General features: G+C 41.7%; 1 protein-coding gene across 3 annotated transcripts in view; it reads left to right on the forward strand.

The window, feature by feature from the left end:
- ifi35 (interferon-induced protein 35) overlaps nucleotides 1-21,579 on the forward strand; it is a 29,513-nt gene extending 7,934 nt beyond the window's left edge. For 2 of the 3 annotated variants that reach the window (XM_048560852.2, XM_048560853.2), the window contains exons 3-10: nucleotides 2,645-2,734; nucleotides 3,819-3,977; nucleotides 6,846-6,962; nucleotides 9,898-10,045; nucleotides 12,420-12,526; nucleotides 13,790-13,976; nucleotides 16,462-16,574; nucleotides 19,201-21,579. In XM_048560852.2, the coding sequence (XP_048416809.1) occupies nucleotides 2,645-2,734; nucleotides 3,819-3,977; nucleotides 6,846-6,962; nucleotides 9,898-10,045; nucleotides 12,420-12,526; nucleotides 13,790-13,976; nucleotides 16,462-16,574; nucleotides 19,201-19,413 (1,134 nt within the window). In that variant the 3' untranslated portion in view covers nucleotides 19,414-21,579. The remainder of the gene's footprint in view (nucleotides 1-2,644; nucleotides 2,735-3,818; nucleotides 3,978-6,845; nucleotides 6,963-9,897; nucleotides 10,046-12,419; nucleotides 12,527-13,789; nucleotides 13,977-16,461; nucleotides 16,575-19,200) is intronic. The other variant, XM_059638735.1, reaches the window with a different exon arrangement.
- Nucleotides 21,580-24,533: the final 2,954 nt, after the last annotated feature.

Raw genomic sequence — 24,533 nt, forward strand, 5'->3', positions numbered from 1 at the left:
ATTTCTCAAATCAAAGGAATCCAAGCCAAATTTATGCAACCTGGTCTCATACCTTACTCCTTTATACACCAGTTTCACTTTAGTCAAACTATGCTACACCACTTCCACAACTTTCCTGAGGTACAATTTAACACAATAGCTCAGTATAGACCAGTTATCACCTGCAAGTGATGTATTGTGCTTCTTTCTGACTTGATAGAGTTGTGTTTTCAAAGGAGCAATATATTCAATGAACACATTTACTAATAAACAGCAAGTGCTAAGAATGCAGAGCAGGATGTTCAGTATTCTTAGGTAACTTTGAAAAAGGCAGAAACACAATGAGTTTACACAGCACATTATCACATCCCTGAGACATCCTGAAGTACTTCACCAATTAATTTTAGAGTGTAATCAAGCAACTTCCAGCTTGCATACAGTGAACTCGCATAAACAACAGAGATGAGTGACCTGGCAATTTGCCACCATTGGTTTTGGGTTAAACAAGGGATTTTGATCAAAGCAGCAGGAAATCTCCTGGTGCTCAAATGTTCAGAAATGAAAATATTCCGTGATTTCTTACTAATTCTATGTAAATTGAAAAACCCCTTGCAACAATTTAAATAGATTTTTTAATCTGAATTAAATGGAATACAACTTTAGATATGATGAAATGCAAATTGCTTTGAATATCGGTTGTGAGATTGTATCCAATTAATCAGCATTATAAATCCTTTATCGATAACTATATAATGTGATTAGCAGCAAAACAATTCATCAGCTTAGCTGAACTCATCCTTTCCCTTAACATCTTCCCTTTCAATTCCTCCCACTTCCTACAGACAAAGGGGGTGGCCATGGGTACATGCATGGGCCCAAGCTATGCCTGCCTCTTTGTAGATAACGTGGAACAATCTCTCTTCCGTAGCTACACTGGCCCTTAACCCCACCTCTTCCTCCGTTACATCGATGGCTGTATCAGTGCCGCCTCGTGCTCTCACGAGGAGCTCGAACAGTTCATCCACTTCACCAACACCTTCCACCCCAACCGTAAGTTCACCTGGACCATCTCTGATACCTCTCTCTCCTTCCTGGACCTCTCTGTTTCCATCTCTGGCAACCACCTGGAAACCAATATCCATTTCAAGCCTACTGACTCCCACAGCTACCCAGAATACACCTCCTCCCACCCAATGCCATCCCCTATTCCCAATTCCTTCACCTCTGCCGTGTCTGCTCCCAGGATGAGGCATTCTACTTCTGAACATCTCCGATGGCTTCGTTTTTCAAGCACCGCAATTTCCCCCCCTCAGTGGTTGAGAATGCCCTCGACCGTGTCTCCTGCATCTCATCCCTCACACCCCCTCCCTGCAATAACCACCAAAAGAGAATCCCACTCATCCTCACATACCACCCCACCAACCTCCGAATCCAACGCATCATCCTCCGACACTTTTGCCATCTGCAATCCGACACCGCCAAAGACATTTTTCCCTCCCCATCCTTATCTGCTTTCTGGAGGGACCACTCTCTCTGTGACTCCCTGGTCCGCTCCACACTCCCTCCCAGCCCCACCACACCCGGCACTTTTCCCTGCAACCGCAGGAAGTGCTAAACCTGCCCCTAGACCTCCCCCCTCACCCCCATCCCAGGCCCTAAGAAGACCTTCCACATCAAACAGATGTTCACCTACACATCTGCTAATGTTGTACACTGTGTCTGCTGTTCTCGATATGGCCTCCTGTAAATCGGTGAAACCAAGCAGAGGCTTGGGGACCGCTTTGTGGAACTCTTGCGCTCGGTTTGCAACAAACAACTGTACCTCCCAGCTGCAAACCATTTCAACTCACCCTTCCACTCCTTCGACAACCTCCTGGGCCTCCTGCAGTACCTCATATTCCGCTTGGGAACTCTGCAGCCCAATGGTATCAATGTGGATTTCACAAGCTTCAAAATCTCCCCTCCCCCAACTGCATCCCAAAACCAGCCCAGCTTGTCCCTGCCTCCCTAACCCGTCCTTCCTCCCACCTATCCCCTACTCCCACCTTAAGCACCCCATCTCCTACCTACTAACCTCATTCCACCCCCTTGACCTGTCCGTCCTCCCTGGACTGACCAATCTCCTTCCTAACTCCTTACCTTTACTGGCACTACCCACGCCTCTTTGACCTATCCGTCTCCTCGCCACCTATCTTCTCCTTTATCCATCTTCTATCTGTCTCCACCTCTCTCCCTATTTATTTCAGAACCCCTTCCCCTCCCCCATTTCTGAAGAAGGTTCTAGGACTGAAACGGCAGCTTTTATGCTCCTAAGGTGCTGCTTGGCCTGCCATGTTCATCCAGCTCTACACCTTGTTACCTCTAATTCACAAAGGTTTTTTGGTTTTCATAGTGCAAAGAGAAATGAGATTTTTCGATTACAGATTGTTTAATTTCATTTGTATGTTTTGGTTTAGGATTTCCTACATTACAGCCATTTGTTAAAGACTTCAGTCTAATACATCATGCGAAAAGACAAGTCTTTTCAGCATGTAACACCCTGTTCTTCACTACTACATGGGAACAGCAGCCTAAATTCAAGTCCAAGTCTGTAATCGTCTTAAACATGCAAAATGAACATGAAAACATCACCAGTTTTTGTAAGAGTGGATGTTCCTTTTTGCAGAAATTGGCTGTGAAATGCCCGAACCTGGAATTGGTGACGGACAATGCCTCAAAACTGGAAATAATTCAACAAGAAATAGAAAATCGCAAGGTCAGATTTCAGAGACGTTTTACATCAGATTTTACCTTCTCTATGAGCCGAAATTCCTCCGAGTTCTATATACTGCATCATTGTAAATGGCTTTAAGAAGATTTTACAGTATTTTCAATAAATCACAAACACACTTCCAAGAATTTGTTCAATATAATGATGCGAAGTTTGCAGAAACTTAACATGCACATGGTGGAGGCAGTTAGAAAAGTAAATGACATGATAGCCTTTATTGCAAGAGGCTTCAAGTATAACTGCAAGGAGGCTTGTTCTTATTTTTTAAGGAAAGATTTAATTTGTTTGATGGATCTGAAGGGAAGGTACTTGATTTATGCCTGACATGAGAGGGAGGTGCTTTCAGGAGTAACAATGCAGAAATGGCCCTGTTCTCTGGCATTTGCTAAATTAAGCAATGATCTCACTGAAATTAAAGATGGTCTTAAGAGTTGTGATAGCTGGATGTTGAGACACTGGAGAATGGTGACGCATCACTTCAGGTTGATGTGTCTTTAAAATTCTTTACCCCAAAAATATTCAGGCATAACTGAGAGGGATAAATCTTTGGACACTAAGAGAGTCAACTGATCAGGGAAAGGGCAGAGAGTGGGACTGAGACAAAAAATATTGGCCAGGTCTTTATTGAATTGCAGGACAGACTCAGGTCCATACACCATTCTATTTTTTTTGTTCTTAATAAAGCGACTTGGTGAATTTTTATCCAACATGGTCTCTGTGCCATTAAGGAGGAATGGGGAATTAAAGAGGATACCATTTGAAATCTCTTTTTAAGTATTTTTCGTGGGTGAGTAAGCAACTTGAATTCTGAAGCTCAATGAAAATTGAAGTGAGATTGAACCAGAGAGAACATTTAAGTCTGGAAACGCATCTCAGGAATGACAGAATATGTCAAATTGTGGTTTAATGACAGATGAATACATGAGTGACGTAGCTCCTGGTTCCTCTCTCTCACTCCCTTCTTTGTTTCCATAAAACATGGAGTGATACTAGCAATTTTCCAATAGTATTGTAGGAACATTTTGATAGAAGGGTCTAATTAATAATCTACTGATTTTTTTTTCACCAGGCCTTTCACAATGCTTTGCAAAATGACATAGCTCAGCTGGAAAAAGCAAAACATGAAATAGAACAGATTGCACTGGAATTTAATGCCCGGATTGAAAAACTCCAACAAAATATGGAGGATGACAAATTGGAAAAACACAAGCGGGATTTAAATTTTCAGGTTGGCAGTTTTGTGGTTTATGTTTATCTTTAGCTTTATGCAAAAAGCAAGAGTCAATTGAATTTTTAAACTGTCAGGGCAAATAATGTTTTCAACACGTGTAATGCACCTGCAAGTCCTGTGATGTGCAAAAGCTGTTTTAATGATTTGGACACTGTACCATATAGGAACATCAATCACAAGCATTCCAACACCATCACCAATGGTGAGCTTGCAGAGGAATGCATTTATATTGGTGAAGCAAGAAGGAAAACTGGGCAATTTTTTTGGGTGCTTACAAAAAACAACTACAACAAACATTTATATATCACCTTTAATATAATAAAATCCTGCCAGACTCTTCATGGGAATTTTATAACAAATAGAATTTGATGGATGTGAGCACTGGTTTAGAGAAGGTTGCCCATAGGCAGAGGTGTTAAAAAGGTGAGAGAGAGTTTGGCGAGCAGCTTGGGGGATATTAGTGACCTTCGTCCAGCCACCAAGAGAGCACTAATTCGTATCATGGATCTTCAAAGGGCTAGAGTAGGAGGAGCACAAACATCTCTGAGGTTGTCAGGCTGGGGAAGATTACAGAGTTAGGGAAAGGTGTGGCCACTGAGGTTTGCCATAACAAAGATGACAATTTTAAATGAAGGGTCTAGGCCTGAAACGTCAGCTTTCCTGCTCCTCTGATGCTGCTTGGTCTGCTGTGTTCATCCAGCTTTACACCTTGTTATCTCAGATTTTCCAGCATTTGCAGTTCCTATTATCTCTGATACGATTTTAAAACTGGCTGGTTATTGAACTAGGAGCCAATATGGGTCAAAAACAGAAATTGCTAGACAAACTCAGCAGGTGTGGCAGCATCTCTGGAGGGAAAACAGAGTTAACAGTCAATTAAATAAATGGCCTTTGTAGGTAGAAAATAATGCCTTTACATATCTTTCCAATCTCAAGCATGTGGTAGTACACTGGTTTAAAAAAAACTGAAGCCTGAGGCCATATGGGGGCTTCCTCTTTGAATGTTCCTCCCAAAGAGAATAGAAATGACTTGATGACAAATTCTCAATAACTTGTGATTCTGTTATTTTCTTCTGTTATTTGTTGGAGATAATGCATTATCTAAAAAATGGTGAATACCTCCTTAAAATAGAAGGTAGAGAAACATTCCGGCTGCTGTAATATGTGCTGGCACGTGTTCAAGAGGGAACTGAACTGGCCTTGACTCGGCCTGAGATTGGGCCTTAAGGAACAGAAAAAGATTATTTGGTAGCAAATATGTAGTTTAATTGTGACCTCCCAGATTGTCTGAGAGCATATTAGAGGAATTTTCTTGTGATTTTTGCACCATTTTCTTGGCCTTGGCCTTGGTTTCACTTTGCCCATCTCTGTAGATAAGATGACAGGACATCTGGTTGGGTGTGTAGATCTAATAGAAGTGTCCCAAACTATACGAAGTTTCAGAATGATAAATGAGGATTATGTTATCATATGCTCCCTCCATGAAAATGACGTATGCTGCTTGGACCCTGAAAAGGTGAGTTTATCCCTTTATTTCCTCTTAAAGCAAAGCACTTGACATTTATGTGCCTGTCATTTTAATTTGTAAATATTTATGTGCATTAAATCTTTGTCCCTAATAGCACCAACAGTAATTTGTGGCCTAGTATGTTCTCAATAAGGAAACTAAACTTTACAGCTACTGATCTTACAGGTACAAATTATTTCTAAGCGTTGTGTTGCTAACTGGGGATTCCATCACTGTGACTAAGCCTTCAGCTACCAAGGTGCAAAGTTCTGGAATTTCCTCTCTGAATCTTTCCACCTCTCTTTGCTACTTGAAGACATTCCTCAAAACCGACCTCTTCAATCAAGCCATTTTTTTTTTCCAAGCATCTCCTGATATTGCTCTGCATGATCTTTGGTGTTCTGCTGCTTCTATGTAGCATCTTGAGAGGTTTTATTAGACTGAAGTTATATGAATACAAGCTGTTGTTGTAACTCTCTACACCCTTTATGTTATTCGTATTTATAAAACAAAAGAAGCTTAGTTTTCAGAAAGTAGAGGAACTTAATATAGAGAGGAGATTTCCACCAGACACAAGAGTTGGATTGAAAATGCTCAACATCAGGAGAAACATGAATTTTGAGTGTACTGACCTTTACTCAACGTTTAAGGGTTAAATTACAAAGAGTAATCCCCCAAATATTCTCTGGAATTTTAGAAGTTAAGGGATGGTTTGATTAAGGTTTTCAGAACACTCAGAGGAATAGACTGGATGAGTTGGAAAAACTATTTTTACTCATTGGGGAATATGGAAGAGTGAAAAAATTAACAACAGACAAAACCTTTAAGGGGTAAGATTAGGAAACTCCTCTTCAAGTAAAGTAGAGCTGTATTAGTTTAGAACTTATTACTGCAAATGGCAATTAATGCTAGATCAATATTCATTTTTTAAAATGAGGTTGATAGACTTTTGTTAGTCAAAGTTACCAAAAGACACAGTGTAAAAGTAGTTACATTGAATGCATTTGTAGCTAAGCCATGATTTTATTGGATGGTGGAACAGGCTCAAGGGGCTAGATGATTTACTCCTGCTTCTGTAATCAGATGTTTCAATTGCTGGGAGATAGTAGGAACTGCCAATGCTGGAGAGTCTGAGATAAAAAGGTGTAGAGCTGGAGGAACGCAGCAGGCTCAGCAGCATCAGAAGAAGGGTCGAGACCCGAAACCTCAGCTTTCCTGCTCCTCTGATGCTGCTTAGCCTGCTGTGTTTCTCCAGCTCTACACTTTGTTATTTCTATATCTGGAACCTGTTTTGTTTTTCAAAATGAATTCAATTTGAATGTATTGTCTTTTTATGGATTCTGTGTGTTCTTCCACAGAAACAATTGGAACATGTAGAGACTGTGAATAACAATCTGAGGGAGGATCAAGGAAATATAAAGGTTGAGTTGATGAGACTCAAAGAAGAAAGATCAGAGCTAGAAAAGCAACTCAAGGTAAGATTGCAATAATATTCCATTAGATGTTGAAAGGCTTGTGATGAAAAACAGAAGTCAGAAGTGATTCTAATCTGAGATCACAATCATTTAATGTTTGGAGTCAGTAGTACTGCCCTACCTCACTTGGGATAATGACCCAAAATATCTTTATGCTGGTGAGTGCCCTAGAGGACATTATATGCTGATGAATAGTTGCCAGAGCCAGTATAAATGTGATGTACCATTGAGCTTTCTAGAACCAACCTGATTGCTTCTAATTTGCAATTTCTTGTCTGCTAATGCCAACTCATTTTGATAAAAGAGAGTTGAAAATTTTCTAAGCGTCCAAAAGAGAGAACCTGAAACCACACGTTCCCAAAAAAGCAATCACTACCTAACATTCTCCCGCAGGCATCATCTGTTAATGTACACATGTTTCTGGAGGGGAAGTAAACAAACTGGGAGGTAAGGTATGCACCTCACCTCTTTGGAGACAATTGTAATATTTGCTTGGGTACAATGCTAAAAGTGGACAGGATTTACAGAAGAAGAGAAGGTCAAAGATGGATCGAGCAGAAATATTCCAATTGTCTGATTTTTTTTTGGAGTGATGGAGTATATGATGAAAGAATTTTTAAAAATCCAGTAACTCTGCTTCCATGACATTTTCAGGAATACTATTTCAAAAACTCATAAACTCTTTGAGAGAATTGTTTTTGTTTATTCTCTGTTTAAATGTGTGGTCCCTGATTTTAAACAGTACTCCCTTGTTCTAGATTCTCCCAAAAGAGGAAACACCATTCCACATCCACCCTGTGAAGACCCCCTCCCGATTTTATGTTTCAATTAAGTTGTCTCTTATTCTCCTAAACTCCTGCAGATGCAAGCCTCGCCGTCCAACTTTTCCTCATAAGACAGCCCAGCCATTTCCAGCTATCAGTCTGGTAATCCTTCTCTGAACTGCCATCAATGTGTTTACATACTTCTTTAAAAAAAGTGGCCAGTACTTTGTGCAGTACTCCTGATGCAGTCTCGAGACTAAAGCATAACCTCCCACTTGTATATTCGCTTCCCTTCGTGATAAATGATAACATTTTGTTAGCTTTCCTAAGTACTTGCTGTGTCTGCACTTTTGATTCAAGCACAAGGACAGTACATCTCTCTATGCTTCAGTTGCTCTGCAATTTCTCACCATTTCGATAATACGCCCACTTCTTATTCTTCCTGTCAAAATGGACAATTTCAATTTTCCCATGTTGTTTTGTGACATCTTTCCTACTCCTTCATCTTTGTGTTGTCAGCAGATTTGGCAACTGTACCTTCCATTGCTTCATCTAAGTCATTTTTAAAATCAGAATTGACTGGCCAAGTAATTGAAGCTTGTTTTGGCCCAGTCGTTTAAATTGTAGTGATTGTTTGAAATTCTACGTACTTGCAATTGTCCTGATGAGGGTGACACGGTGGCTTAGTGGTCAGCACTGCTGCCTCACAGTGCCAGAGACCTGGGTTTGATGCCACCCTTGAGCGACTGTCTGTGCGCACATTCTCCCTGTGTCTGTGTGGGTGTCATCCCACCCTCTGAACACATGCAGGTTAGGTAGCTTAGGCATGCTAAATTGCCCATAGTGCCTGGGGCAGTGCAGGTTACGTGGGTTGGCCATGGGGAATGCAGGGTGTCGGGTAGCAGGCTTCGTCTGGATGGGATGCTCTTCAAAGGGTAGACCTGGAGTTGATGGGTAGAATGACCTACTTCCACACTTCAGTAATTCTGTGAGTGCAAGATGAAAAGCTTTAGCAACCTATCTCTGATTTAGAAGTTTGAAGTTAAAACATTATTAGAAATAATTGAATGGTTCTGTAAGATTTCTTTTTAGTTCTGGGATCCTCACAAGCCTTAAAGGCTGCAACTTTGGACAATCAACGTACTTATTTTTTCCAGCTGATAGTCAGCTCAGGTTTTGCCCTTTCCTGTTCCTTCCTTAATGAGTCAACCTTTCTTTCATAATCCCTGGATAGCTGGGTACAGCGCTCCTCCACAAGAGCTGGACATACCTTTTCTGCTCTCTCTTTCCATTACGTTTGCATTTGAATGGTAAGAAAGATTCTCATTTTGAAAGGATTAGCCCTGGACAGAAGCCAGTGAGTAGGCTGTCCAATTATTCTGTGATTGGATACTTGAGTGGAAGCGAAACAAGTGGGACATAGGAAATGAGAAAGTAAAGTGCATACAGTAAATCTTAGAAATAATCAACAGGTGTGGCAGCATTTGTGGGGAGAGTAATAGGGTTAATGTTTTGGGGCTGTGATATCCAAAACATTATCTGAATGCGCTTGATAGGATAGACCCTGAAAGACTGTTACCTCTGACAAGGAATCTAAAACATGGAGGTACAGTCCCAAAATAAAAGACTGATGATTTAGCGTTGAGATGGGAAACAACTTCTTCCCTCAAAGGCTTGTGCACCCTTGGAATTCACTACCACAAAGTGTTGTGAATGGACCATTGCTGATGATATTTTAAGAGGACCTTTCGTATGGGAAGGTGGTGGATAGAGGGGACAGAAGAAAAGATCAGCCAGGATTGTATTGAAGGCAAAGAAGGCTTACAATTTCTTCTTATTTTTTTTAGTGTCAGTTTAGGCAATTTAGCAGCAAAATAGTTTGGAAAGAAGAAATTTTTAGAAGTGCGTATCTCACAAAATACAAATGCCCTATTCTGTTTAGAAGTAACAAACATCTTCTACAGGGGGACTGGCTTTGTGGCTTGTGGTTAGTACTTCTGTCAAAGCCTGTGAACATGCCCCAGCCTGGACAGCAATAACAATTTAATATTAGTGTATGTATGAACAGCCTATATTGCACATCTTATTGCTACCAGATGTTACACAAATGCTGCTTATTTGTCCCTGTTGTTAATCATATTAATTCTGAGGTTTTCTTGAGACCCCTATAGGTTTCTTTCTCCATGCCTCACAAACAATGGAGCTTTAATGGCAAAATTGAGGAAGATGACGAACCAGCAGGAGAGTTTGATCTAAAGCCATACATTCGTTATCCAATAAAAGGAGGCTCGGCAGTGATTACATTCGAAGATGAAGCAGGTAGAAAGTAATCGAATAACAAAGGAATCAATTGTTGTGCATGTCTTCTTGCATTGGATCCTAGTGATTAAAGTTAGTAATTATTGGCTATAAATACAGAACGGTTCTATGTACTGATTGCTGTAAGCTATTAGTTGTAATCTTGGCAGTTGTCAGAGGCTGAATCCGATGGCTAAATTTGATTTAAATTGATTTTTTTTTGGCGTTAAATTTGAGTTGCCAATTACATGTCCACATCATCACTAAAACTACTTTATTCCATTTTCACAACGACGAAAGTGATGTTTCTGTGAGTTAAAGCTGTTACAAGAATGCAAGTTATTGTTGTAATCATTAAACTGCATGGCTTTTTGAGTTTGTCATTGGTAGTTCCTTTCATCTATTTTTGCATTCCAATAGGCATCATTGAAAAGATTAAGGAATAAAAATTGGTTTTGGTTCATTTTTAGACTGATACTCATTGGTGCACAAAAACAGCCTGTCTCTGTTAAGATGGTTGAGGCTTGGCAGCAACTGGGCCTCATAGTAATCATGTAGATGTGCTGCCAGCACATGGGAGACAGTTCATGAGGCTTTCAAATTCAGCCCCACATTACACCATGGGCTTGGGCAGAGGAAGAGAGTCAAATGTGGGCTGGCAGCTGTTTTCTACATTGGCACAAGTCTCAGAAAGGCACTGTACGGTATATCTAAGTATATCTCTGGCGGCATGGTGGCTCAGTGGTTAGCACTGCAGCCTCACAGCGCCAGAGACCCGGGTTCGATTCTAGCCTCGGGCGACTGTCTGTGTGGAGTTTGCACATTCTCCCCGTGTCGGCATGGGTTTCCTCGGGGTGCTCCAGTTTCCTCCCACAGTCCAAAGATGTGTGGGCTAGGTGGATTGGCCATGCTAAATTGCCCATAGTGTTCAGGGGTGTGTGGGTTATAGGGGGATGGGTCTGGGTGGGATGCTTCAAGTGGCGGTGTGGACTTGTAGGGCTGAAGGGCCTGTTTCCACACTGTAGGGAATCTAATCAAAACTGTATGGCATCACAGCATTTGATGCTGTAATATAGGAGGTCTCCTGTTACTGGCTGTTTATTCAGTGAGCTAGTTAAATCAGCAGCCTGGGACACTGCCCACCTTGTTAATCAGTCAGCAATAGGTCAGGTTGTTTAGCTCAGTTAGTTTGATGGCTGGTCCGTAACGCAGTTCAATTCCTGCACCAGCTGAGGTTACCGTGAAGGGCGTGTTCTCAGCCTCTCTCCTCACCTGAAGCATGTTGACCTTCAGGTTAAACCTCCACCAGTCATCACTCTCTGAGAGAGCTGCCATATGGTCTGGTAAGACTGTTATAAAACTTTATATACTATCAATAACTTTACTTTTGCTGTAATAGTAATATCATACATACTCTCATATCAATACCAAGTGATATATTAGTAATCTAAATAAGCATATAAACAAGACATACACGAATTGCAAGGGTTTAGGGGGATATGCGCCAAATGCTGGCAAACAGGACAAATTCATTCAGGATGTCTGGTTGGCATGGATGAGTTGGACCGAAGGGACTGTTCCTGTGCTGCACAGCTCTATGACTCTAAGACAATATATTTAAGAATGAGATGTTATATTAGTGCACATAGTGCATTGTTATATCTGATTCAGTACAAACCTGATCCTCCGTGGTATATGATACATGGGCTAACAAGTCAAAAACCACAAGAAGCCCATTGTGTTTGCAAAAGATGAATATATGATGGGGTGCTGGGGACACAGGAGAAGGATAGAAATGTTTCTAGGAGCAGCCACTGCGTAGGGGTCACTGAAAGATCCTGAGTCATCCAGAGTCAGTTCTGGCCCTTTGTTAAATAATTTGGGATTTAGGCTCCTCATTTGCTTTTATAAAAGGTCTGTTACTCACTCCCAAGCAGGCCCCTTATTTGATCAAGAAGGCACCCGTGCAAACAGCGGTGATCGGTATGATTCTCCCTGAAACTGTCCCGTGTTTATGCCACAAAAGTAGCTCAATGTGGCTCAGTTTTTGTCCTTTAAGATCTCCAAACTCAGCAGCCTGACAGTACAGTGAATACTGCATCACTCTTAATTTAGTGAGATGCCAGTGGGAAATGGTAATATTATGCCGTCACAGATTAAGTGCAAAGTATCTGAACAAGTTGTCTCCAAGCAGTGTCTGCAGTGAGAACTCATCTAACATGTTTCTTAAACTGCTGGTCCTAGGTTTATGAACCATGAAGGCTCAATGAGTGCAAAATATCTGTGATTTTTTACTGTAGTTCTGCAATTATCTAGAAATATTCTTGGAAATGTTAAGCAGGCTAACGCTTGTATCTTAAGAATTTTTTATATTTGATTTTTCTTACTTTTGTAGTTGCTAATAAAATACTGGAAATGGAAGAACATGAGATTGAAATAGGAGACTGTCGAATTAAGATAAAGGCTCAACCCTTGAAGCTGCAGATGTTAGAAGAGATTGAAGTAAGTGTGGGCTCTATACTATAAATTCATCACCTGCAGTTACCATTGATCAGTCACTAGATGGCAGAGTGACAGACATCTTGCAGCAGAGCTTTTTGCTTCTGGAGACCAAGTGGTGGAATAACCTCATTTGCTCTGAATGTGACTTCCACTTTCTGGCTTAAAATGGGCACTCGTGTCCCATGACAGGACATGTGTAATCTTTATACATGCACATCACTGCATAACCATGATGTGTTGTTGCTCTTTGAACTTTAACACAGTGCAGACCACCATCCTTCTTTGTTGTGCGCAGATTAATGAGATTGTTCTTACTGTGACGTGCCCCGATTACAGCTAGAGTGTTTTCAGCCATCACTGCTGTTCCCCAGTCCTGCTCCTTACATGGTTCTTTTAAGGCCTATCCTTGATTTCCCTCTCTTCCTCATCTAAATATTACTTCTTGGAGGTATGAACCACAAATAAAAGATCAGCTTTCGGAAGAACACGGATGTCCCTCCGGTCTACTTTGTCACCCCTTCTTTTGAGCTCCTCTGTTGCCCCTGGGATGTTCACGTGCTGTTTGGAGTGTTTCCCTTCCTGTCTCAATACTTAATGTCACAGTCATAGAGTTATACAGCACAGAAACAGACCCTTTGTCCACGCCAAACATAATCCCAAACTAAACTAGTCCCACCTGCCAGCTCCTGACCCATATCCCTCTGAACCTTTCCTATTTATGCACTTAACTAAGTGTCTTTTAAATGTTGAAATGTGCCCGCATCTACCACTTGTTCAGAAAATTCATTCAGCAAGCAAATTACCCTCTATGTAAAAAAACAATTACTTCTCATGTCTTTTTTTAAAATCACTCTCCTCTCACCTTAAAAATATGACCCCTAATCTTGAAATCCCCCATCCTAGGGAAAAGACAATTACCTCTAACTCTATCTATGCCCCTCATGATTCTATCAGGTTACCTCTCAAACTCCTACACTTCAGTGAAAAAATTCCCACCCTATCCAGCCTTTCTTAATAACTCAAGCCTTCCATACCCGGCACATCTTGGTCAATCTCTTCTGAACCCTTTGTACCTTACTAATTGCCTTCCTAATGCAGATACTGTCATATTATTTGTGTAGTGGTTTCAGAAGGCAGTTCTGTCTGATGTTATGTGACAAGTTTTTGCTGGGTGAGTATTACACAGTCAGTGACACATTCTGGCGATGGCCAATCCTCACAGAGTAAGAGGGATGACATGCATGAACTGATCTTTTCCCACAGATTCAGACAGGAGTGTGTAAAAAGCGAATCCTGGTTTCAAATATCCCGAAGCTTACCACAACTGACCAGCTGCTCGACAAGTTGGAGCTGTACTTCAGCAAACAGAGAAACGGTGGAGGAGAAGTGGAAAATATTGAGGTTTTGGAAGATTCTGGCAATGTTGTAATAACATTTGTTACTGAAGGAAGTAAGATGTCTACTGAAAATATCTTGGGAAACATGTGAACTGTACTGAATTAGTAACCTCTTCCTAGGCGGATAGAAATATACTGAAGTTACATGTAGGGCCCTGGGCAATGTTCTTAGGACCAGATTTGAATACCACCATGGCAGATGGAGAAATTTGACTTCAGTGACCATCCAGAATGCACCATCTAATGATGACCATGGAATAATTTTGTGGATGTGTTGGAAAAATCCATCTGGTTCATTAATGTTCTTAGGGAAGGAAACTGGGCATCCTTAGCTGGTCGGATCTACATGTGACTCCAGACCCACAGCATTGTAGTCGACTCTGAACTGTCCTTTGGGCATAAATGTACGTAATAAATGTTGGTCCAGCCACTATCTCCTTAACCTACGAGTGAAAAAAAAACGAAGAACTGCAGATGCTAGAGACCTGAAACAGAAACAGAAATTCTTGGAGAAACTCAGCAGGTCTGGCAGCATTGGTGGGGAGAAAGCAGTGTTATTGTTTTGAGTCTGCTCTTTAACAGAACCTGATGAAGAGTCGCCGGACTTGAAATGTTGACTCTGCTTTCTCTTCACTGATGCTGCCAAACCTGCTGAGTTTTTTCTTAGATTTAGAGTTTCTCCAACAATTTCTGTTTTTGTTTAATAAAAAATGAGCCTTTGGAAGTGAATTTCACAATCTCAAAGTATTGTTGCGTTTAATCTTGTCCCTATGGCCATTCATCCCAGAAATATTTATTCTAAACTAGGAAGAAGCCCAGTGTATTTTATCTTGGTTGACAGCATCTTAATGAACCTATTATATCCACTCTAAAGCCTTGACATCTTTTTCACAGTGTGGATCCAATGCTACTCATTATAGTCTGACTGAGGACTTTAGTTAGGGTCAGTTTCTATATTATAAACCCCTGCAGTCATTTATGTGATCTTTTCTATGTACTGCCCCATTGAGTATTTCTGGTGATGAGGGTGGTATATAAAATCAATTTGCTGTTTAGTATCTGGAGTTCTCCAAAGGTTTGGCTGGTTCAGCAATCAATGGTTGGAAATATGGAGTGAAAAAGTCTTAGATTTGATGTTGAATCAGTGTCTGAGTTCACAGATCTCAGCCTAGGTTGGTGACCTCTGGGCTAGGCAGGAGAGAATTGACCAGAGTTTCCACTTCTGAGCAGTGTCTGATTCCTGAGGGCATGGACTTGGAAGGAGAAAACCTTTTGAGTGTTGCTGATACGAAATGTGTCAATTGTGAGTTCCAGTGAAATGTAAAGTGGGGTGGGATGTGAAATGGGCAAAAAAACCCACATCACTCACATTGTTACAGGCCGCTATGACTTAAAATGACTGTCTCAGATTTGAATTACATTGACGTTATGAACTGGATACTGGGGGCAGGTGGCAGGGAGTTGTAGGGTACCCCATTTCGAAACGTGAAAGGGAGAGATGATATATTGATGAAGATATTGCCATGGAGAAACCCCCAGGGCCCAGCCAAAGTGATGTGTTATGTACAATAGGCAGAACAGAGAGGTGAATCAATCTGCTGATGGTTGCAAATATTATGTCAGGTAGTAGATGTGATTCTGGATTGGACATCACTTGCTGAACAACCCTAGATGTTCCATGAATTGCCATTATAAGATTTTCAGTCAGACTTGCAATGTTCAATACCAGTTTCAGACACATTCATACACAGGGACCTATCCTCTGCAGGCAAACGGAACATATCGAGCCATTGCACGCTTTTTGAATAAAACAAGAACATGGGGAACAGCAGTTCCTTGTTGCATTTTCCATGGCAATATCTAATTTATTGGCCTCAAGCTGCCAGCTAATCAGCACCCTTGTCTTATGAGGTGTAAAATTGTTGCTCCCTTTAAAATTTGGCATTCTTACATCTGTTTTGATGAGTGCAAAAAGTAACAGTGTGTCCTTCTCCCAGCAAAAACAAAAGTGCTTCTTGACCAAAGTATTGAAGTTCTTGGCCTCAGTCTGAACACTGATCAAATTAATAGGTGGAAGTGGCCCCAAGGGACTGAACAGTCTCCAAGATAACAAGGTGTCGAGCTGGATGAACACAGCAGGCCAAGCAGCATCAGAGGAGCAGGAAGGCTGACGTTTTGGGCCTCGACCCTTGTAATTTTGTCCCAATGGGAAAGCAAACTATGAATGTCCCGGCCACAAGAAAGGGGAAAAAAAATTATGTGGTTAAGTTCTGTCTAAACCTTCCCATCCTCAACTTTTCATTTCTCAGGCACTACAACGTTTGTGACGATGTGTACAAACCCGAGAACTAGTTTTGCTTCGATGTCTGTTGAGTGTTGCAGAACAGAATCACAAGAAGGAAGGAACTTATGAAAAATTTTAGCAATGTTTGCAAGTGATTGCTATGTTATGAATAGGAATTCATGAGATAGAAAAAACACTAGCCAATCATCACATCAATGCACATCCATGTTTACTCTTCTTTCTATTTCTTTCAGTTTCTGAGAACTTGACAAAGAAAGAGTTTCACCAAGTGGACCTCCGAGGAATTGACAACATCCTCCTACTGAGGATATCCCCATTTATCAATGGGGAGATTGTAAAAGTAACGGTATGAAGATATTTCTTCTTATTATGTATTTTTCATTTATTTTATATGAATGCTTATATTTACTCAGAGAAATCACAAAGGAGTAAACAAAAGTTACAGTTTGGGTGCATTACATTTGATTAATGGAGGAATGGATGCAGTTCGGTGCCAGACATTCCTTGTATTCCACAAACTTACAGTTTAGAACGAGGAGTAACAGTTCCAGCAGAGTGATCCAGAACACGGGAGTAACTGTTCCAGCAGAGCGATCCGGGAACACGGGAGTAACAGTTCCAGCACAGCGATCCAGAACACGGGAGTAACAGTTCCAGCAGAGCGATCCGGGAACACGGGGGTAACAGTTCCAGCACAGTGATCCCGGAACACGGGAGTAACAGTTCCAGCACAGTGATCCCATTAACAGTTCCAGCACAGCGATCCAGAACACGGGAGTAACAGTTCAAGGACAGCGATCCGGGAACACGGGAGTAACTGTTCCAGGACAGCGATCCGGAACACGGGAGTAATAGTTCCAGCACAGTGATCTGGGAACACGGGAGTAACCGTTCCAGCACTGCGATCCAGAACAGCGGAGTAACAGTTCCAGCAGAGCGATCCGGGAACACGGGAGTAAAAGTTCCAGCACAGTGATCCCGGAACACAGGAGTAACAGTTCCAGAACAGTGATCCCGGAACACGGGAGTAACAGTTCCAGGACAGCGATCCGGGAACACGGGAGTAACTATTCCAGGACAGCGATCCGGGAACACGGGAGTAACTATTCCAGGACAGCGATCCGGAACACGGGAGTAATAGTTCCAGCACAGTGATCTGGGAACACGGGAGTAACAGTTCCAGCACAGCGATCCGGGAACAGGGGAGTAACAGTTCCAGCACAGCGATCCAGAACACGGGAGTAACAGTTCCAGGACAGCGATCCGGGAACACAGGAGTAACTGTTCCATGACAGTGATCCGGGAACACGGGAGTAACTGTTCCAGGACAGCGATCCGGGAACACGGGAGAAACAGTTCCGGCACAGCGATCCGGAAACACGGGAGTAGCTGTTCCGGCACAGCGATCCGGGAACACGGGAGTAACTGTTCTGGCACAGCGATCCAGAACACGGGAGTAACTGTTCCAGCAGAGCGATCCAGGAACACAGGAGTAATAGTTCCAGCACAATGATCCAGAACACGGGAGTAACAGTTCCAGGACAGCGATCCGGGAACACAGGAGTAACTGTTCCAGGACATCGATCCGGAACACGGGAGTAATAGTTCCAGCACAGTGATCTGGGAACACGGGAGTAACAGTTCCAGCACAGCGATCCAGAACACGGGAGTAACAGTTCCAGGACAACGATCCGGGAACACGGGAGTAGCTGTTCCAGGACAGCGATCCGGGAACACGGGAGTAACTGTTCCAGGACAGCGATCCGGGAACACGGGAGTAGCTGTTCCGGCACAGCGATCCGGGAACACGGGAGTAACAGTTCCAGCAGAGCGATCCGGGAACACGGGAGTAACAGTTCCAGCAGAGCGATCCAGGAACACAGGAGTAACAGTTCCAGCACCGTGATCCCGTAACACCGGAGTATCAGTTCCAGCACAGTGATCCGGGAACACGGGAGTAATTGTTCCAACACATTGATCAGGGAACACAAGAGTAACAGTTCCAGCACAGTAATGCAGGAACTGGGAGTAATAGTTCCAGCACAGTGATCTAGTAACACAGCAGTAACAGTTCCAGCACAGTGATTCGGGAACACAGGAATAACTGTTCCAGCACAATGGTCCGGGAACATGGGAGTAACATTTACAATCACTTGTTTAGATGCATTCAGTCATGCTAATTCTCACTGTTTTTCACTTCTTTCTACTGTAGTCCTGGACCAAGGAACCTCCTCTACCTTGCTAGCTTTTCCTGTGTCCCCTTCTGCTTTTGGTGAATCAGAGTAACTTAGTAATGTGTATATGTTTCTGTTCGTTATTTCACTTATTTGCCATTTTCTCCCCTTGAATCTGTTCTTTTCCTTCTCTCCCATTGTCCATCTAAGCATTGCATAAATCATCCTATAATGTGTCTCTCTTTTCCCCTCTTGTTACTCTGTTTCCCTTTTAAAAATATTTTTAGTTTGTAATCTCAGTGTAGTGATTGTAATCTCAGTGTAGTGACTGTAATCTCAGTGTAGTGATTGTAATCTCAGTGTAGTGACTGTAATCTCAGTGTAGTGACTGTAGTCTCAGTGTAGTGATTGTAATCTCAGTGTAGTGATTGTAATCTCAGTGTAGTGATTGTAACAAGGTCAGCCAGGTGGACCTCATTGAATGAGTTCAGTGATTTTGGCTGTAAACCTGGTTCAATCAGAAGCCCTGGCTGACAGAGAAGGACAGGGGTGTCAGACATCCCTGTCACCCTGAGCGCTGGCTCTGAGGGAGCTGGATCAGTGTCAAAGGACTCTCCGTGTGTAAATAAAGGGTCACCCGATGACAGGATACTAGCTTCTGTGGAGTTAGTTCAGTCTGCTGTTCTTCCTTTCTGACAAATGTTGCTAAATATTTCCAGCTTCTTCTGTTTGGATTTTCCATGCTGGAGGTACTTCTGTTTTATTGAAATATCCTGCTGCTCTCTGCTTTACCCTCAGGTACGGGAGGTCATTTCTAAAAGGAGTATCCTCTTTACTGGAATTCCAGACATAATGGATGAAGAAATCCTTCAAGATAATTTGGAAATACACTTCCAGAAACCCAGTAATGGGGGTGGTGAGGTGGATGCAATAGCATATGTTCCTGAGGAGAAAAGTGCGATTGTTTGTTTTGAGGTAGATAGTGAAAAGAAGAATGAAGAATTACTGTAGTACAGAATGTGATTAACTGCTCTCACCATTTACCATCCAGACAACTTCATACTCAAAGCTAGCTGTGTTTTTCAATTGACTTCCAGTAGATTTGTAGAGGTAGTTTCAGTCTAAAAGAGATGAGATATTTAGTTTCCCCAGCAGCAGTCATACTCAGAGACCCAAGACTGAAGGAACCTGTCCTCAGCTTCTCACAGCTGCCCCAGCCACTAGCCAGGATGAATCCTTTATTCTTGGAACATAACCGGTGTTGCTAAGAACCATGGTCAGGGAGGAGATGAGAACTACCACCATCATTGTCGTTCGCTGTGATGCACTTATCCCGTAACATGGCCGAGCCCTGGAACTGCATGGGATGATGGTCAGACCTCACCATTTTGTAGCACTTTGCGCCCTCCTGCTCTGACATATTTGATAGAAAAGCAGAGTCTGCAAACTGGAACATACTGAGCCTGGGTGGGATGCTCTGAGGGTTGGTGTGGACTTGTTGGGCCGAAGGGACTGTTTCCACATTATAGGGATTCAATGATATCTATGATATTTCTATGTCCCACTGCGAATATCAGAAAGTTGGCCTCCCATTGGTAGTTGCGAAATACCATTAAGTTACATACATTTATGCATGTAGTATATATTATAATAAACATTAAGGGTTAAGGTCACAGTTTTAATTAAAGAGATGGACATTTGGATACAAGTAATTCTGTTGAACACTTGGTAACTTGAGTGGCTATTATAATTGCTGTTTGAGCCTCGGCCTAAGGACTTTTTTTTTGTCATCATCTCTTCCGCAGTGTAGAGACATAGAAAATAGGAGCAGACCATTTCTGCTTCAATGCTAGATGAGCAGACCCTGTCTCAGTGCCTCAGGTTGCACTATCTGAGTTATTAACGGTTCTGGAGCAATCCAGATATTGAAAAGTTGGACTTCCTCATGTGGAGCTTGTATACCTTCCCCTTTCCAAAATCTGGGCTGCATCTTTGAAGTTCTGCCAAGCATGGCATCTGAAAAAATAAAATTAAGTAATTTGAAAACATCATCTTTGACATCAGTTAGATCGTACCAGGACTCTCTGAAAACATTCAGCAGGTCAGGTGGCATCTGTGGGAAAAGAAAGAGAATTAATGTTTCACTTCTGTTACCTTTCGGCAGTACTGGAAAAAGTCAGAAATGCAATCTTTATAAATAAGTCAAATGGGGAAGGGTGGAAACAAAGCAAAAGAGGAGATTCTGTGTTAGATCAGAAGACAGGCAACATCACTGCTCCCTTCAACTCTTTCCCAGTGAGTCTTCTATCATTTTTTGTACCTTCTCTAACACATGCAATTTAGTGTACAGATATGCAGTCAATCCAGGTCTGTCCTGGAATGCAGGACTGATCCAAATCCCATTACAGGAAGGACCCAATGAACCACATATGCAGACAGATTGTGTAAAGAATAATAGTACAATAAATGTTATTTGATGTTGATCAATTTTGTATTAAATTAGCCACAATATTTACTTCTAGACTATATCGTATTTGCATTCTAATTTGTCTAAGTAAAAGATCTTTAAAATTCATTTTGTGACTTTTCAGATTAGTCTAAGAGTGATGCACTGTTATGTACTCAATATGTGTCTTGTTTATATCCTCTAGGGATAGAAATATTGACACAAACATTAATAGGATACTTGACATGTCTTCCTTCTGAAACATAAGGGGTCTTTCAAATAACATTTTTGCATGATTTAAGTTGACTGTTCTCTAAATAATATAGACCTGTATTTTGCTCCATTGTTCAATTCAACTGCTATATTATCCTGGGTATATTGAGCTGAAAGACTCACAATAGCTTTTTTATTGCTTCTTAATAATGTTTGTGCAAAATACATATTTCTGTTTGCATGTGGTCTTGGAATCATTAGATCATTATTTGATGTCAAGCACACAAATGTCAAACAGAATATTTTGTGTATCAGTAAAATTTTGATAAATGATTCAATTCTTCAGGCACAATGACATTCAATCACATTAAGACTCATAAGTCTGTCAGCTAATTACACCTGCAGAGATTTCTCATATCACACTTGCACAGTAATTTCTTTGTAACTTCTTTAGCACGTGGAATGTTTAATGATGGGTTAATTTAGTAAGTTAATAAAATGGACGGAATTGCCTCTTGGTTTGTTAGAATTATTATTCCATAATCCATGCAATCTAATTTTAAATTCCAACAACATCTTTTCATGTTGTCAAAAACATTTGCCACATTTATAATATTGTGATATAGCATCTTCCATAACTGCCAGTTCTGAACAAATCAGTTAAATTATTTTTAAATTTTTGCTGCATGTAAGAATTTCTTTGCATTTCCTCCATGACCATGGAGAAACAAAAACAGGAAGGTGGAAGTGATGTTTGAATAAATATAAAGACACCTCAGGCAATATAATATTACAGTTAAAGTGGATTCAGTCACATATACATCTAACCACACAACCTTTGTGTAACTGCAAAGATTTGATAGTCCTGAAGCTGGGAGCTACATCTATTATTTATTGTGCAGCTGCTATCAAAGGTCACTTTTGTTGTCAAGACTTCATTCCTTAAGAATTAGACTCTGATATCATGTGCGCAATACCTAGTAATCACACAAAATGGGGAACAGAAACACTTCTTTACAATGTTTAGCTGACTGCATGTTTCATGGGATCTCTTGAGACTGCTGTAACTTCAGAAAGTGATGGAATGAAGATTTTATCAAATTATGGCTTAATCTGTAAACAAAAGAAATAAGTCTTTTTTTTTAAAATAACTGAACAGTAACAAGAGACAATTACAGAAGTCTAAGGTGTTTCATCTGTTCCTTGTCAATACAAAGTAGACCCTCTTCTTTAATTCATTAAAACATGACCAAGGCATTTATTTTGAGAGGACTTGAATATAAATGCAGGGATGTACTTCAGAGGCTCTGGTCAGGCCACATTTGGAGTATTGTGCGCAGTTTTGGCCCCCTTATCTCAGAAAAGATTTACTGGCCCTACGAGCGGGTTCAGAGGAGGTTCACAAGAATGGTCCCAGGAATGAAAATCTTAACATATGAGTAACGTTTGAGGACTCTGGGTCTGTGTTCGGTAGACTTTAGAAGGATGAGGAGGGATCTAATTGAAACTTAGAGAATACTGAATGGCCTGGACAGAGTGGATGTTGGGAAGATGTTTTCATTGGTAGGAGAGACTAGGACCTGAGGGCACTGCCTTAGAGTAAAGGGAAGACCTTTTAGAACAGAGATAAAGGAAAACCTCTTCAGTTAGAGAGTGGTGAATCTATGGAATTCACTGCCACAGAAGGCTGGGGAGGCCAGGTCATTGAGTACATTTAAGACATGGATAGGTTTTTGATTGTCAAGGGGATCAAGGGTTACAAGGAGAAAGCAGGAGAATGGGGTTAAGAAACTTATCAGCCATGATTGAATGGCAGAGCAGACTCGACGGGCCGAATGGCCTAACTTCTACTCCTGTGTCTTATGGTCAGTGCTCATAAAATCGTCGGTGAAAATTGTTTGCACCAATGGAGTATCTAGATCCTAACACAAAGGTCTTTGAAGAATGAGGAATATATGTCTCCCTCGCATGCACTTCGCATCATCCTTACGGTTCAACCAAAGGGATGTTATAAAGTGGAGGTCGACTCCCACCCCACCCAATCTGAGAACTAAAATCAAAACACCCAGAGAGGAGTGTCTCGCCCTATAAGCTGTTAAAAGTAGAGTGAGCAGGGGTGTAATATGTTTTCTCAGCAACTTCTAGTGTTTAAGTAAAATAAACCCCTAACACTCACTTTACAGTCAACAAGTAACATTTCATTTATCTAACTCTTAACGGTGAACAAATTAAATAAATTATTAACAAACCAAACAAACCCCTTCTAACTAACTGTTCCTGAATAAAACAAGATTCTAATGGTATGCTGTTCCAATAAATACAAGTTCCACTTATATAAACAATAAAAGTGGAATTTAGCCTCTCAAAATTACTATTTATGTGTCTTCTGGAATGTTCTGTGCCTTCTCTGTCAGATGTCAAATGATATAGCCAGAAATAGGTTTGAGGATATAAAAAGTGATTTCAGGGAGTTAGGATGGAAGCTGCAGAGCAGGACGAACAGAGTAGTGTTCTCTGGTTTACTACTGGTGCCACGAGATAGCGAGGTGAGGAACAGGGAGCGGGCGCAGCTGAACACGTGGCTACGCAGCTGGTGTAGGAGGGAGGGCTTCAGATATGTTGATAATTGGGATGCCTTCTGGGGAAGGTGGGACCTGTACAAGAAGGACGGGTTGCATCTGAACTGGAAGGGGACCAATGTCCTGGGTGGAAGGTTTGCTCGAGTAGTTCGAGAGGGTTTAAACTAGTATGGCAGGGGGGTGGGAACCTGAGCTGTATACCAGAGGTGAGCGTTGATGCAGGTGAGGCAGTAGCAAGAGGTAGACCAGCTAGTGGGAAGGATTTTCCTGGGAAGGAACCAAGGGATCGGTTAAAGTGTGTTTGCTTTAATGCAAGGAGTATCAGGAATAAAAGTGATGAACTTAGAGCATGGATCAGTACCTGGTGCTATGATGTTGTGGCCATAACAGAGACATGGGTTTCTCATGGGCAGGAATGGTTGCTGGATCTTCCAGGGTTTAGAACATTTAAAAAGAATAGGGAGGGGGGAAAAAGAGGAGGGGGTGTAGCACTACTAATCAGAGAGGGTATCACAGCTACAGAAGCTTCCTTTGCCGAGGAAGATCTGCCTACTGAGTCAGTATGGGTGGAAATTAGGAACAGCAAGGGAGTAGTCACCTCGTTAGGGGTTTACTACAGGCCCCCCAATAGCAGCAGGGAGATTGAAGAAAGCATAGGTCGACAGATTTTGGAAAAGTGTGCACGCAGTAGGGTTGTTGTAATGGGTGACTTTAACTTTCCTAATATTGATTGGAAGCTCCTTCGAGCAGAAGATTTGAATGGAGCTGTTTTTGTAAGGTGTGTTCAGGAGGGTTTCCTAACGCAGTACGTTGACAGGCCAATGAGGGGAGAGGCCATTCTAGACTTGGTGCTCGGAAACGAGCCGGGGCAGGTATCAGATCTTGTGGTGGGA

The sequence above is a fragment of the Stegostoma tigrinum genome, chromosome 31, assembly GCF_030684315.1.
Source record: "Stegostoma tigrinum isolate sSteTig4 chromosome 31, sSteTig4.hap1, whole genome shotgun sequence".
In the NCBI taxonomy this organism is placed as follows: Eukaryota; Metazoa; Chordata; class Chondrichthyes; order Orectolobiformes; family Stegostomatidae; genus Stegostoma; species Stegostoma tigrinum.